Source organism: Elgaria multicarinata, chromosome 7 (genome assembly GCF_023053635.1).
Source record: "Elgaria multicarinata webbii isolate HBS135686 ecotype San Diego chromosome 7, rElgMul1.1.pri, whole genome shotgun sequence".
In the NCBI taxonomy this organism is placed as follows: Eukaryota; Metazoa; Chordata; class Lepidosauria; order Squamata; family Anguidae; genus Elgaria; species Elgaria multicarinata.
Window position 1 is genome coordinate 51,163,219 of NC_086177.1, and position 14,657 is coordinate 51,177,875.

Below are 14,657 nucleotides of genomic sequence, written 5' to 3' on the forward strand. Positions count from 1 at the left end.
GCCGCAACCCCAAAATCTCTTTCTTGGTCGTTAACTGCCAGCTCAGATTCCATCAGGTTACACTTGAAGTTGGGATTTTTTGTCCCAACGTGCATCACTTTACACTTGTTTACACTGAACCACATTTGCTATTTGGACGCCCACTCTCCCAGCTTGGAGAGATCCTTTTGGAGCTCTTCACAATCCCTTTTTGTTTTAACCACCTTAAATAATTTGGTGTTGTCGGCAAACTTGGTCACTTTACTGCTCACCCCTAATTCCATATCATTTATGAACAAGTTGAAAATAATTAGTCCCAATACATATCTTTGTGGGACCCCCACTACTTAATTCCCTCAAGTGGGAGAATTTACCATTTACTACTACTCTCTGCTTTCAGTTCTTTTAACCAGTTACTGATCCTCTTATTCCATGACTACTAAATTTGCTCGAGAGTCTTTGGTGAGGGACTTTATCAAAAGCCTTTTGGAAGTCAAAGTAAACTATGTCCACCAAATCAGCCCTGATTACATGTTTATTGACATTGTCAAAGAACTCTAAAAGATTAGTGAGACAAGACTTACGGAAGCTGTGTTGATTCTTTTTCAGAAGCACTTGTCCTTCTATAAGCTTACTAATTTTATCTTTAGTAATCTTTCAATGAATTTACCTGGAACTAACCGGCCTGTAATTTCCTGGATATCCTCTGGATCCCTTTTTAAAAATTGGTGTTACATTGGCCATCCTCCATTCCTCTTGAATACATACATGCATTAGAGTTAAAATCAGAATTACAGTAATTAGTAAATCAGTAATCAGAAATAGAGAAGGCATATCACTGGACATTGTGGCAGATTATGGCTTGGACTGAAATCAGAGCTCTCAGCTCTTTTGACCAGCTTCCTAAGACATTCAAATGTTTAGATTTTGTTGTTGTTGTTCTGGCAGGTATCTTGCATAACTTTTGATCTTCCAGCTGAGTCAGATAGCACACGTTCCTATTAGAGCAATTTCCTATCAGAGCAATTAAATCTACTTAAGCATTGGAGCAATTAAACATAGTTGACTGCTTAAATAGTAGAAAAACCTAAGCAAAACCATCCATATTTATTTTCCTAAGAGGAAATATCCCATGATCTGCAGTTCTGCATATATGAGAAAAACCTTTGTAAGTTTCTCTAGAAACTTAAACATTAAAGCGTTATGTTGTGGTTTTCTCCTTCTTTGATAATTCCATTAATGAATGCACCCAAACATGTTATACTGGTTTAATAATTTGAACTTTGGTACTCTCTCCCCCTAAGGAGGTAGGGTGTGTGTGTGTGGGTGTGCATATATATATATATATATATATATATATATATATATATACACACCTGACTTCAGATGAAAGGTAAAAATATCTTCATTTAAATTAGTGTTTGGCTTTAATGAGAGTAGTCTAATTGACATCAATGGATATGTATTCCATAGATAGAAGCATGTACTTATTTATAAATGAGATCTAATTCTTTTAATCTTTTAACATAAGTTCAAGATGTTTAGTAAGTATACTAAGTAGTAATAGTTTTAAGAATATGTTTTCAAACACACCATAATAAAATGTTAAGTGTTTGGTGGCTCTCAAATTAGGAAACAGCCATTGTGGTCTTCTTGGTGCCGGAAGAAGCTTTCTGTTCACCTAGGCCTTTTAAATAAGACATGTAGTCTGGGCCTCTCAATTTTAAAATTTGGAGGTTAAATCCAAAGCCTCCACTAACACAACAGGACTTTCTCCTCCTCTCTTCCCTACTATAGCCCCTCTGTCCTGCCTGAAAAATTGCTCCAGAGGGTTTCCAAACCTTCCAGAGCAGTTTTTGAGGGTATGAGGTAGGCCGTGGGGGAGTTTGATCAGCAGAATGACATCATGGGATCCAGCCATGTGTGTTTAAATTTGGAGTGCTGTGAGTCGTTTTGTTGTCATATATGATGTTCCTTTAGATTGTATGACTTTATGTTCTAATTTGTATTTAAATTATTTTTATGTTTGTGTATTGTAAGCCTTCTGGAGAACTTTGTTTTAGGGCAACATACAAATGTCACGAATAAATAAATCGTTTAAATATTGAAAGAGAGTTGCTGCAGTGTAGAAGATGTAAGGTTTCAAAATATCAGGTCTAATCTATGGCATAATTCACATCATGGCCGTGAACCGATGATAATCATCAAATCAATACTAGTTGAGTGCTCAGAATTATCACATGCAATAGACTCAAGATAGTGAATTGGTCCCTTTTGCATGCCTGGTTCTTGAGGCAGCAAGATGATCAATGCACAAAAGTCTTCTATGTATAAATGTCCCTTGCTGAGCTGCTGCACATTTCAGTGGTGGTATTGTTTGTTTTAATTAACTTTAATATACTTTGAAGAGTTTATATTGTATTAATAGTATCCACATATTTATCTTGAAGGTTGCAATGTATATTGACAAACATTATTTGGAATTATATGAGACATTGTTTAGAATTATATGACCTATATAATGAAAGTGATAAATATCAGAAGAAACATGACAGACTTCTATTAAGCACTCTGTTTTTCTTTCCTCTAATACTGACTGCACAGCTGTTGCCTTCATTTAAACAAGTATATACATTTTCTTTTAACTAACAGAATTTGAAAAAGATGCAGGAAATGGACAGAGAAAGGAATGAGGAATCCAACACAGATCTTGATGATTTAAAAAATGCTGATTGGGTAAGATGGCATTTGGATAATACATTGGCAGAATAATGGCAAATATTATATGTGATTGTGAGGAGAAACATTACCTGTACATATAGTCTTGCTATTTTAATTATATGTGTATGTTTACCTAGAGAAAAAGAAAAATGCATATTTCATTTTGAAAATGAACTTCTGAAGCTTGTAAAAAACAACAGCAGCATTTTATTTTTAGACAAACTCTGGCTGTACTTATTTTCTTTCCAGCTACAGCCCTATTCATTGCATTGAATCTTTTTCTAGAGTGTCCCAGACATTCAGGGGCAGTTCTTTGGAGAGAAAGAGTAGGTGTAGTCGGAAAGGTTGAAAATGCTCTGGTATGTGTACTGAACGTTGTGTGGGCCTTTGGATATGATCCTCTAATTCTTATGGCAGCACCATTCTCTAAACCTTTGCCATTTCTCTGCTATTATAAACATGGCCCTGGATAGAAGAATGTTTAACTAACACTGCAATATTTTGCTTGTTTACTCATTAGTAAGACCCATTGAATTCACTTAGATTTATTCCTAGTAGGGAGTAAGTCCCAGTGAACACAATTGATTGTGCTTCTAAATAAACATGTTTAGGTTTGCACTGATAGAGAGGAGGAAAAGTTTCATAGCTTTTGCACACTGTGCTCTAGAAGTTAATTACAGAAATGAAAGTTTGGAATCTAGGTTTTCGTTATGTGGTGATGGAGTAATAGAAAACTTGGTTACTATCCTGCCTTTCTACAGGCTTTTAAAGAGTTATTTGGTTCTATTCTAGGTAGGATTTCTTACTAACTGGTACACAAAATGAGTTCATTCTTAATGGAAAAGATAAAGAAATAACTTATAGAACAGAAATATTTGTTCCAATATCTACTGAACTAAGAGCTAATTTTGGAACAATTACATTGTTTCACCACTTTTATGATATTTCAGGAGTGATGTTTATGTTGAGGTACATAAGTTATTTTATGACATATAATTAAAATATAAATAATGATGCAAACCAACTTCTGTAACTGTTATCTTGATAATTTGGCATCACTTTGTTACCAGCCTCACATTTTGGCTTGCTCAAAAATTGCATTGTCGTCTGTGTTTTGTTGTAATATAGAACTGCAAAATCTGAATTGGTTTAACACACCAGAAAAATGGACAACAAAGTAAGGGGAAAGAGGGTTTCCCCCCCCAATTTTCAGGCAATGTTGGATGCCATTGTGTTTTCATTATGTTTCTTGTAATTAGAAAGCAAAAAAACAAGTAGACTGCAGTTAGGGATGGACAGACTCATCTGTGTCCGGCTCTGTCAGATGCCCACCAAGCTGCCTCCTGCAACCCTTTGTGGAGCTGCCAGAGCTTTCTGGTGGCCCAGTGAGCACCCAATGAAGCCGCGAGGCCATCCGACCTTGTCCGGAGCCTCCAGTGTGTCAGAAAGCTGAGCCTGACAGTAACATTTTGTAATTTAAAAACATAAGCATGAAAAAGTGATCAAAGTGAATTTATTTAGGTTAGCATTTGTTATGTTTTGGGTCAGTTTAGTTATCTTTCTTAATAGCCCAGAATTTGATTCTGAGAGATATTACTCTTCTTGATTCCTCAGGCCCAATTTTGGGTACAGGTCATGCGAGACTTGCGAAATGGTGTGAAATTGAAGAAAGTTCAAGAACGCCAGTACAACCCTCTTCCAATAGAGTATCAGCTCACCCCATATGAGATGTTGATGGATGATATTCGATCCAAACGCTATACTTTAAGGAAGGTTATGGTAAGTTAAGATAACACAAAAGTAAGTCTCCTTTCACTGTGTATTTCAATAAAAGTCAATGGCCTGTTTAGACACCTTAAACCACGGCTTTAACCACAGTGAATAAGGCAAGGACCTCAGATCATATCACTTCCTTTGAGATGTACCTCAGTTTCAAAAGTAGTTACCGTGTGGTCCAGTGGTCTGCTGTTTGGGAGAGGCATGTTTTGTGTTTCCTTGGGCATATGGTACTACTTGCAGAGGTTTTAGGATGCTCTCATATGCATTCAGGTAAAAATAAAGCCAAAATGTTCAAAATATCTGCATTGAAGCTTACAATGGCCCCGTTCAGACATCACACTAAACCATGCTGCTTAACCACAAAATAGTTAATGGAATGCATTAAGGTTAATGCATTCCCTTAAGCATTTTGTGGTTAAGCAGCATGGTTTAGTGTGTTGTCTGAACTGGGCCAATGTCTCTTTTGGAAGCTGTTAGTTTGATTTATGTGTCATGTGGTTCTTCCAGCCTTAGAAACCCATTCTATGTGAAGTCAGACCAAAATATCTTCCCCCATTTCACACACCCCATTTCACAGCAGTGTATTCGCTCTGTGTCTGAGTGTGTGTCTGTGTGTGTAATGGAAGCAAAATGGGAGACTGGCTGCAAGCAGAGCTCTTTTTATCATGCCCCGCTTTCCATCAACTATTATAGCAAAGGTGGTGCTGGAACACTGAGACGATTCAGGAAATTAATTCTTATGTTCAGACAAAATGTTCTTATCTTCAGTATTTCCTACTTACTGAAAATTGTTAACACATAATCATGATTGTTTTAAGATGTATTGCCCTGTTTGGATTGTTAGACTGCCACAGACAATTAGATGTACAGACAAAACCATAGTTCTCCTTCTCTTTCAGGTCAATGGAGATATCCCTCCACGATTAAAAAAGAGCGCCCATGAAATTATCTTGGATTTTATTCGGTCTCGACCTCCATTAAATCCAGTATGTAATCCAGCATGTGTTCTCCTCTACTTCTAGTAAAGATACAGCTTTTAATACATGTTGCTTACATTAACCACTTTTTAAATAAAGCTTCTCCCCTTTCTAACCTGCAAAATGCTTTCGAATACAAGGAAACACAAATATTTTCCATATGGTCTACCTCTGTAATCCATAAAATGCATTTATGGCAAGTTAATAAAGTTTCCAGGAATTCTTTTAAAAGAAAGTGTTCAGGTATTTTTGCTTTCTTTGTAATCTGATTTTCCTTTATATTTTGCTGTCAGTAGGTTTTCACTCCCTCGGTTTCATACTCTTCCTCTCTTCTGTGCCCAGTTCCTGACCAGAGTATTTCTCTTAACTCTTCACACTCTCACAACGTATTTCACACAACAGCCCACCATAGCTTAATTTACTTACGGGCAACCAGTGATGCCTGGCTTCCCTGCATATGAAGAGCTTTTCAGTTCTCTTCTTTGGTGGCTCTCTCCCAGAAAACCCCTTAAGGCCAGGGCTCCCCCAAGCAGCTCACTCGAAGGAAAGATCCATCAGTCAAGCACAATGCACTATGCATACACGTCTTCCAAAATCTCAGCCTAAATATAAAGAATGAATTGTGATATATTTTTATATGTACAAAATTGCTAATATAGTCATATGTATAAAATTGCTACTATAGACTTAATGGAAAAAGAAGCTTATAGATGTTTTGATGACATAGTTAAGAAATGTCTAATATGTGTGTAGATTTTCATTTAAGTAAAACTGCACCGTGATGATCTGTTGATGGACATCCTGTGTGTGGCATAATTTTTCTACTTTTGCATTTAATATTCTCAAGGCATCTGCAAGAAAATTGAAACCTACCCCACCACGACCACGTAGCCTCCATGAAAGAATACTGGAAGAAATAAAGTCTGAAAGAAAGTTGAGACCCGTCTCTCCTGATGAGATTAGGCGTAGCAGGCTAGGTGAGTCTTTTGAGTTTGACATCAGTCTTGTATAATATTGCACTATCGCTAATCTATAGATAAAGCTTTCATCAACCTTCCCACTTAGCTGAACGTGTGCCCCCTATTTTTCTAATTTAAAAGAAATTGGTTTCTTGAAATGATATATTTCTTAATAGGTACTGAAATAAAACCTAAATAAACTCTGCTAATTTTTATTGGTGATGATTGCACTTAAAGGCAATGATTTCAGATGTGACTGCTCCAGTATATATGCAGAGCTTCCTTCAGAGAAAAGCAAAATGGAGTTCCTTCCTCCCTGGTATTGAAAGCAGATGCCTGCCAGTTCTGTTTGCTTTTAGGCAGGCACATGGCACTCAGGATTAAGGCAAAATATTCTGTAATTCAACACAATGCCTTCAATTTGCTGATCTCAGCCTAGGAAAATATAATTGCCATAAGATTGTGGGACCACAAGGAGTAATATTCCACAAATTTATTTACAATTAGCAGCAGTTGTTTTCCTACCATGTGAAGGATCATATTACTTAATCGTTTGCATTTTATTTAATTTATTAAACCCTTTTTGGATTGCAGTGATCAATTTTACCTTATTCTTGGTTTTTCATCAATCAATGATTTTTACCTGTGGGTATTGGACTCATTCTGAAGAGTCATTTTTGTTTCCTGTATGATTGTTTATTTATGCAAATTGTGTCACCAGATTATTTAAGATTTATCCAGAAAATTAATGAATTAATTAATTAACCCTAAAACTTTCTATTCAAAGGCACTAGTATTGTTTCTTGTCCACATATAATGGATTGTAGAAGGAGAGTGTATATCCATACTGCTTTCTGCCACTTAATAAAAATCAAGGTAGATAAATGCTTAAAATAAAAAGCATTTATTGTGCACTACTTACAGATTTTTTTAAACAACTCCATGAACCTCGAATTTTGCTTTTGTGCCTAGCAAGCACTTTTAGCAAGTTCTTGTAGAGCAGAGAAAATGTGGCATTTGATTATGAAATTGAAAGAACTTGCGCGTTTCACTTGTGTACTAGTGCTATTCTGCTATATCATAGTGCCTTCTAGAGGTTATGTAGTGGAAAAGCAGGCAAAGAAACATTTTGATGATCATAATAATGAGAGGTATACAAGCCTAACTGGAATTTCCCCAGCATGATGTTTGTGGTTTGATTGCTTGGAACATGGAATGTCCCCATAAGAGAAGTTCAACTTCAAGTGGAGTTTCTGAAATCTCCCAAAGTTTTTAAAAAACAAAGATATGGCACATTAAAAACTAAAAATGGATTGTGGCATTAGCTATCTGGGCTTGAGCCCTTGGAGACATGAATTCATTTTTTAAAAGGTGTCTGGATATTACAGACACTGGTTCTATGATTCTTTCCAAAAATGTTTTGAACTTAATGTATGGATGAGTCGCTTCAGATCTTTGCTCATGCAGAGATTATTGTTATCTAAAAGGGATTATAAACTAGTTTAGTGTTTCTTAAACATACTAGTGCAAAGCCCATGTCACTGTGGGCACTAGTAGTCCTGCTCATTTCCCGCTTCCACCCCTCTGTCTCCCTACCACAGAGAGGCTCATGAATAATGCAAATAGGAAGCATAGTGAATCTCCCCTCCAAGATTCCTCGCCTGCCCCAATTGGCCCCCTCTGTCCCTTTCCCCTCCCCATTGGCAACGAAGCCTGACAATGCAGCTGTATCCTGAGCCCGCCTTCACACCACACTGATTGTCTGAGCAGGGCTGTCCATCATCCTCCAGGCCCCCCTGCCTGTTTTGCACAGAGAAAATTAATTGCTATTAAAGCTCGAGCTTTGAACTGTTTTGAACTTTCAAAAATTCTGCCAATCTATACAGCTTAAGTTTCAGTTTAAAACAAAAATGAGCAAAATCAGTTTAGTAGATCTCGAATAATAAGACTTACACTACCTTATTCTTATATAAATAATGATTTAGCTTTAATGTATTTTCTGGAAATTATCTTGATTTATTCTACTAGATAAATCTGTTTCTGACAGATTAAAATATTTTGAGCTTCAGAGTTTATTTTCCCCTCATTGAGTTAAACTTGAATCTGCTCAGGTATCACTTCTATAGGCTAAGGTTTCTTGTAACCAAAATAGGGATAAGTAAAAATGGGCCTGTCAGACACTCCCCATGAAATTATACGTCTCAAAAACAAAATGTTAGAACATGACCACACTGACAAGGGAGTGTAAAATACAGGTTGCAGTAAAGCTAGGAAGGTTCTGGAAAATGACCAAAACAAGGGTAAATGTTTTGGAACTTAAAGAGAAATCTGTTTCACATGAAGGACGGGGCTCACCTAGCAAATTGAAAGGCATAATTCATTCAAATTCATTCCTCTATTCAAGAGCTAAATTTAAGTTATTTTAAACAGAATTTGCACTTGGAAAGAACAGATTAAGTATCACATTCTCAGAAGATACAGATTGACCTGGTTCACAGAGATAGATGTTTGCACATGGTTTGGCAAAGTATTTATTATTGTTACTACTATTTAATAATTAATGCAAACAGATTGCTAGGAGAATTGACATGATCTCTGCCCAAATTTTTAATATTTAGCATTAGATGAATAACACAATTTGACATGACTTGCAGTAAACATGAGGAGTTTCAATAAATGTAATATGGTTGATCGCTCTGTGACCTGCTGACTGTGCAGAAAAGTGGCTTTTGAATAAAACAGTGTAATGAAATTCATTTGTTAAAAGTTTTGATGAAATGAAAAATATGAGAGATTTGAAGGGTTGTGTTTACCAGCAAAATGAGCAGATACAGCTAATTTAAATTTAGAAAATCATTTTGTCTGATGAGGATTTTTAATTTACATGTTTCATTTATTTTATATTTTTTCATTGAGGTTTTGACTTGTAATGGTAACTAATTATTTACAGTTCTTAACACAGTACAACATAAACTTTAAAAGTGTAACCCAATCCTACTCACAAGTAAATCCTACTTAGTACAGTGAAGCTTCTCCCAAATGTGTGTGCATAGGATTGCTGCCTTTTGTAGCAAATACACAATTTTGACTTGTGCATATGCTACAAAAACCTACCTCCAGCTCCCTTGCTATGTCTATATATGATGCAACAGAAACATATATTTTCAATATATGACAATGTACAGAAACATAAATGTGCAATTTTGTATACTCATATAGGAAATTTGTCAGGTGTTAAATAGCTCTTACTGGAATCAGAGTGACTTAGGTCTAAATTAGAAGATGCTCATCCTTGAAGGCTGTAAGAAAGCCCTTTTTATAGCAATGCTTCATGCAGGCAGAATAATATTTAAAAGCATAGCATCTGGGCATTGGCAGGGATGTGTAGCAGTGGCAAGTGTATGGTGAACATGTGAACGATGTACCTGTATTAAAGTTGTTTTAAACATTACATTCCCGATATGTAGAGATGGCCACCAATTTGGATGGCTTTAAAAAGGGGGTTGGATAAATTCCTGGAGGAGAAGGTTGTCAATGGCTACTAGCCCGGATGATTATGTGCTACCCCAGTATCCAAGGTTGCTGGGGAACATGGGTGGGTGGGTGCTATTGCACCTTATTCTGCTTTGTTGGTCCCTCGTCGACAGCTCGTTGGCCACTGTGTGAACAGAGTGCTGGACTAGATGGACCCTTGGTCTGATCCATGGCACTTCCTATGTTCTTATGCCATAAGGGATTTCTTGTCTGCATGTGGAATGAATAACAACTAAACTGGCCCTTACTTCCTGGTATTAATTGGTTAGATCCAGAGTTGTGTTGGACGGAACCCATCTAACTGGTGCTTCCACCAGTGAAAGGTGGGGAGGCCATCTTTGCCAATTAACCCTTCCCCTAACCCCCCATAACTCCTGGAAATCCCCTCTGGAGGGATGAGGGACCTTCCAGAATAGTATCAGAGGTTGCACTGGGGGCTGCAAAAGGAAGAGGAAATATATAAAGATCGCCTCTCTCCCCTTCCTCCGGGGGAATCTCTGCTGGATCAGAGTCACTTCTGGGAATGGAAGGAGCTCTTCTGTTCATGAAACAGCATGTCTGGATGCAATCCAAAGTATTTGCACATTACATTGGTGTTGTTGTAGTGTTTACACTTACACCTTTACTGCTGTAAAGAAAAAGTGTCTGACATTTCATATTTAGATTGGTTGGTATATTAGAATTTGAAATGTCTTCATAAAACTAACGTTTATGTTTCCGTAACAACAGAATTGTTTTTCTTTTGTCATTTTTATTTCTTTTTCCTTTCTTTTTTTTCCAGCAATCCGGCCTCTTAGCATGTCTTACAGTTTTGACTTGTCAGGTAAAAAATGCTAGAGCACCTGACGTGGTTATTGTGATAAATGTAAAATGTGTTCCATTCCATTTGTTTGTTTTACTTTCATGTAATAAAGTAACATGAAGGTCACCTAATTGTAGTCCATTTAAATACTAGCTGATGCAAAACATGCACACTTTCACACTCAGATGAGAGCAGAACCAGAATAACATATTTTAGTAAGTACCCGTTCCTAAGACCTTTTCTGAGGTCAATTTTCTGACTTCAGAGTGGCAGCTGGAGCTGTTCTGTCCACTGCGAAGGGAAAGGGGCGGATCTTTGACACTCTCCTCGGAATTCAGAGTGCTGTCTCTGACCTCAGAGGGGGTCATCCAAGCCATTGTATAGTCTCTGGGACGCTTGCTCAGGAACCATAGGATTGCTGTCTTATGAATTTAAAGTATCCTTTGGCTTGACTGATCTCTGAAAAGCTCTTTGTTTTTCTTACTTTAAATGAATGTACTTTTATAACAAACATGTGATTCCCACAAAAATGTGATGGTACTTTATTGTCTAAATCTACTTCTGAGTTGTCCTTTTTAAAAACAGATTGAAAGGGTTTAATGAAATATCTCTCGTGGGGAGGAATAGCATAACATATGATCAGCACAAGCTTGAATTATGATGTATGAAGAACGGGATATGTTCAGGAGTTTTCTTAAACTGTGTTGAAATTAGGATTAACAGAGTAAGTCAAGGGCCTCATGGAAAAGATGCATTTAGTGGAATAATTTGAAGAAAAAAATAAACATGGCACTGCATACAAATTCAAGAAAAAGGCTCCGGGCATGGGAGACGGAAAAGAACAAATTGTGATAGAAAGCAAGAGATCTTGGACAGCTGAGGCTGGTAGAGTTGAAGGAATGGAATTAATAGGAAAGGATATAACAGAAAACAAGGACTGAAACATATAATGGGACAAGACCATGGAGATCTTTAAAGACATGTACAAGGAGTTGTGCTAGATGTAGAAGGATTTTCCTATAGCCTAAGCAACAGACGTGAGTGCTTTCAGTAGCACTGTTTTAGAATTATAGAGTTGGGAGGTGACATTTTAAGCCATCAAGTCCAACCCTTTTCTCAGTGTAGGAATGCAGTTTAAAGCATCCTTGACAGATGGTTGTCCAGCCTTTGCTTGAATATCTCCAGTAATGGAATGCCCACCACCTCCCTAGGCAGTTGGCTGCATTGTTTGACTGCTCTGACTATTAGAAAGAGTTCCAGCTGTTCTTTCCAATCCCATTGTTACAGAGGCCGTAAAGATTTGGGGCAGCAGTTAATATCTAAATTGACACTTGGAAAAGACCAAAGGTATGAGAATCTGTCTGCCCAACAAGATTGGAACAAGGGCTTGCAATTTGATGAGGCCTTTGTTCTGTCTTCACTCAATTGGCTGTCTGCAGAACCTCAGCTCACCATTTAGGCCCTCAACATCAGATGAAAGACACTGGGCAGTATCCAACACTGTCTATATGCCAGAAGAATCTACTTCTAGCACAATGGCAGCTAGTGCTTCCTAAAGCAACTGGAAACAAGGCAAAAAACTAGTTTCCTGAATGGAACAGAAGGGAGCTTGCTGACCTATCCCGTTCCAGAAAATAGCATTTCAGCTCATTTCTAGGGTTGCTCTCAGAAGCGCTGGCTTCCTATTGTGCTGACAGTGGGCCCCGACAGTGCAACACAATCAGCAGAGGTGCAGGATCAGCATTGGATGCTGCCCACTGTAGTTGTCAGGCAACAATTTATGCAGCTCCATAATTTTCACCACCTGATTGTACTTGTAATTGATATTTCTACCTAGTTCTAGCACCTGAGGAGACAGAGGTGTTGGGGGTATTTTTTCTAATTTAAAAAGTATGTCTTTGTCCAAGTCATTGATTTTTACTATTTTTGAAGCAGGCTCCACTTTGGCTCTAAATACTACTACTGAAGCTATTGGGGGGACGACGACACACACACTATATTTCTTCTTACTCCAGTAAAACAGTGACTCTGTGCACTGAACTTGGCTGGAGGTCCACCAGCCAACTTACAGCTAAGGTGCAGCAGGTTCTCTGACTTCCTACTTTTGAAGCCTCCTCTGGTAGTACAATCACAGCAGCTGACCCACTGCTAAAGCAAATAACAAAGCAAAGCTAGACAGTCCCTGCTGAAAGTGAGCAGCTACTGAGGGAGAGAGAGAGAGAGAGAGAGAGATGAGACAGAAATGGAGAGCTACACTAGAGATAATTGGGAGTGGCCAGTAGCTTTTGGGCCTTGCTGTGATGAACACTAGTCTAAGTATTATTATCTATAAGTTTGTATTTTATCTTATATATAATTAATAATACTTCATATGTGTTGAGTGCTTACCTAGCAAAGCTATTATTGGACCCTCCTTCCTCCAATCTAATCAAAAATCCATTCTATAGAGCTTGTAGATGGAATACTTCCCCAGTCTGAAGCTGCAGGCAGTTGTTCAATTGATCTTCACATGGTTCAGATACACTACTTTAATTTGATATTCAGAACAGCAAGGAAGATTCAGTAATTAATAATTTAACAACTTCCTCACTGGGGAACTCTTATTTTCAGAGGAAATGATAACTCTTTTGCTGTGAGTCCTTTGTATATTTACAGGGAACCAGAGGGAGTGGTTTGTGGAAATTAAGTGGATTATGCAAACATTTTCTGATAATGCACAATTCCAGGAATTAAGCTACTTAATTGAATCAGGAATTTTAACTTCAAATGTGAAAGATCTGAAGACCAAGCCCCCACTATTATAGATATTCCAACTTCATACTGATGCAATAACAAATAATAAGACTGGATGCCTAAACTAGAATCCCACCTTAAGGAAATGGGTTTGAGCAAAGAGCTTGATGATACCAATTAAGAAAAAAAATCTCACCAGTATGGTATTATCTACTCCTGCACTGGGATCCCCTGCTTACCACCCAATGCAGCTTGTTGTCCAGCTGAAAGATGAGGCTGCTAACTTCTCTTCCATTCAACTGCTTCATCATTAAGGAGCAGAAACTACATCTAGAACAAGTGTGGGGAACCTTTTTAGGTCCCTTGCCCAGACCTCCTTTGGCTCCTGTGGATTGGATGACACCAGGATATGGGCTCCCAGCACCTGACCTCATCAGATCCCTGGCTAAAGCTATGGCTGGAGGAATGTGACCTGTCTAGCTTGGATCAATGTTCCCATTGCAGCCAATGTGAAATAGTTGCAATTATCAGAAGGACAAAACAGAGCAAAGCAAGTCTGGCTATGCAGAATTACCAGGCCTGTCAGTACCCTGGATAGATCTATGCTGGCTGGAACTCACTCAGGAAGAGCTGTTGTCTCAGTAACATGCAGAGACCTGCTGAAATCTTATGAAGGCCTGTGGGCTTGAGTATTTGTGACTGGACTAACAGCACGGTCGTATCTATATCTATATATCTACTCGGAAGTAATCCCTATTGAACTCTAGGCCTTCTCTTTTGTGGTTAAAATTCCTAATTCAGTTAAGTAGCTTTTACCCAGAGATAGATGGAGTCTAACTCCAAAGATGTGTCTAATGTGAATGTATGTCTAGACAGGCCCATCAAACATATTTCTACAAAATAATTTGAAAAGAACTAGATTCAGAACACAGACAACTTCTTGTAAGGAGCAAGGATGCTAGAACTTAGCACTCCATAACATCTATATTCCCAAGATAATCAGTTGCGTATGAAATTAGGTACAGTGAGCTTTCTCCTTTCCTGCTCCAATGTGGCTGTAAAGATACCAGAATTTTCCATTTATTATTTTGTTAACTGCAATTTAGCATTATGTGTGAACCCTAAACTGTGGTTAACCTTAACTATGGTTTTTTGAAACAAGTCAGCTTCATA

The 14,657-nt window shown here is 37.8% G+C and overlaps 2 protein-coding genes across 4 annotated transcripts in view; one reads left to right on the forward strand and one right to left on the reverse strand.

Annotated features, from left to right (window-relative positions):
* The window catches only part of IMPA2 (inositol monophosphatase 2), a 288,143-nt gene that overhangs the window by 102,178 nt on the left and 171,308 nt on the right, over positions 1 to 14,657 (reverse strand). The window lies entirely within an intron of this gene.
* The window catches only part of SPIRE1 (spire type actin nucleation factor 1), a 107,121-nt gene that overhangs the window by 55,570 nt on the left and 36,894 nt on the right, over positions 1 to 14,657 (forward strand). For 2 of the 3 annotated variants that reach the window (XM_063130523.1, XM_063130521.1), the window contains 4 exons: positions 2,632 to 2,715; positions 4,315 to 4,479; positions 5,379 to 5,465; positions 6,304 to 6,433. In XM_063130523.1, the coding sequence (XP_062986593.1) occupies positions 2,632 to 2,715; positions 4,315 to 4,479; positions 5,379 to 5,465; positions 6,304 to 6,433 (466 nt within the window). Of the gene's footprint in view, positions 1 to 2,631; positions 2,716 to 4,314; positions 4,480 to 5,378; positions 5,466 to 6,303; positions 6,434 to 10,730; positions 10,773 to 14,657 lie in introns of all 3 variants that reach the window. The other variant, XM_063130522.1, reaches the window with a different exon arrangement.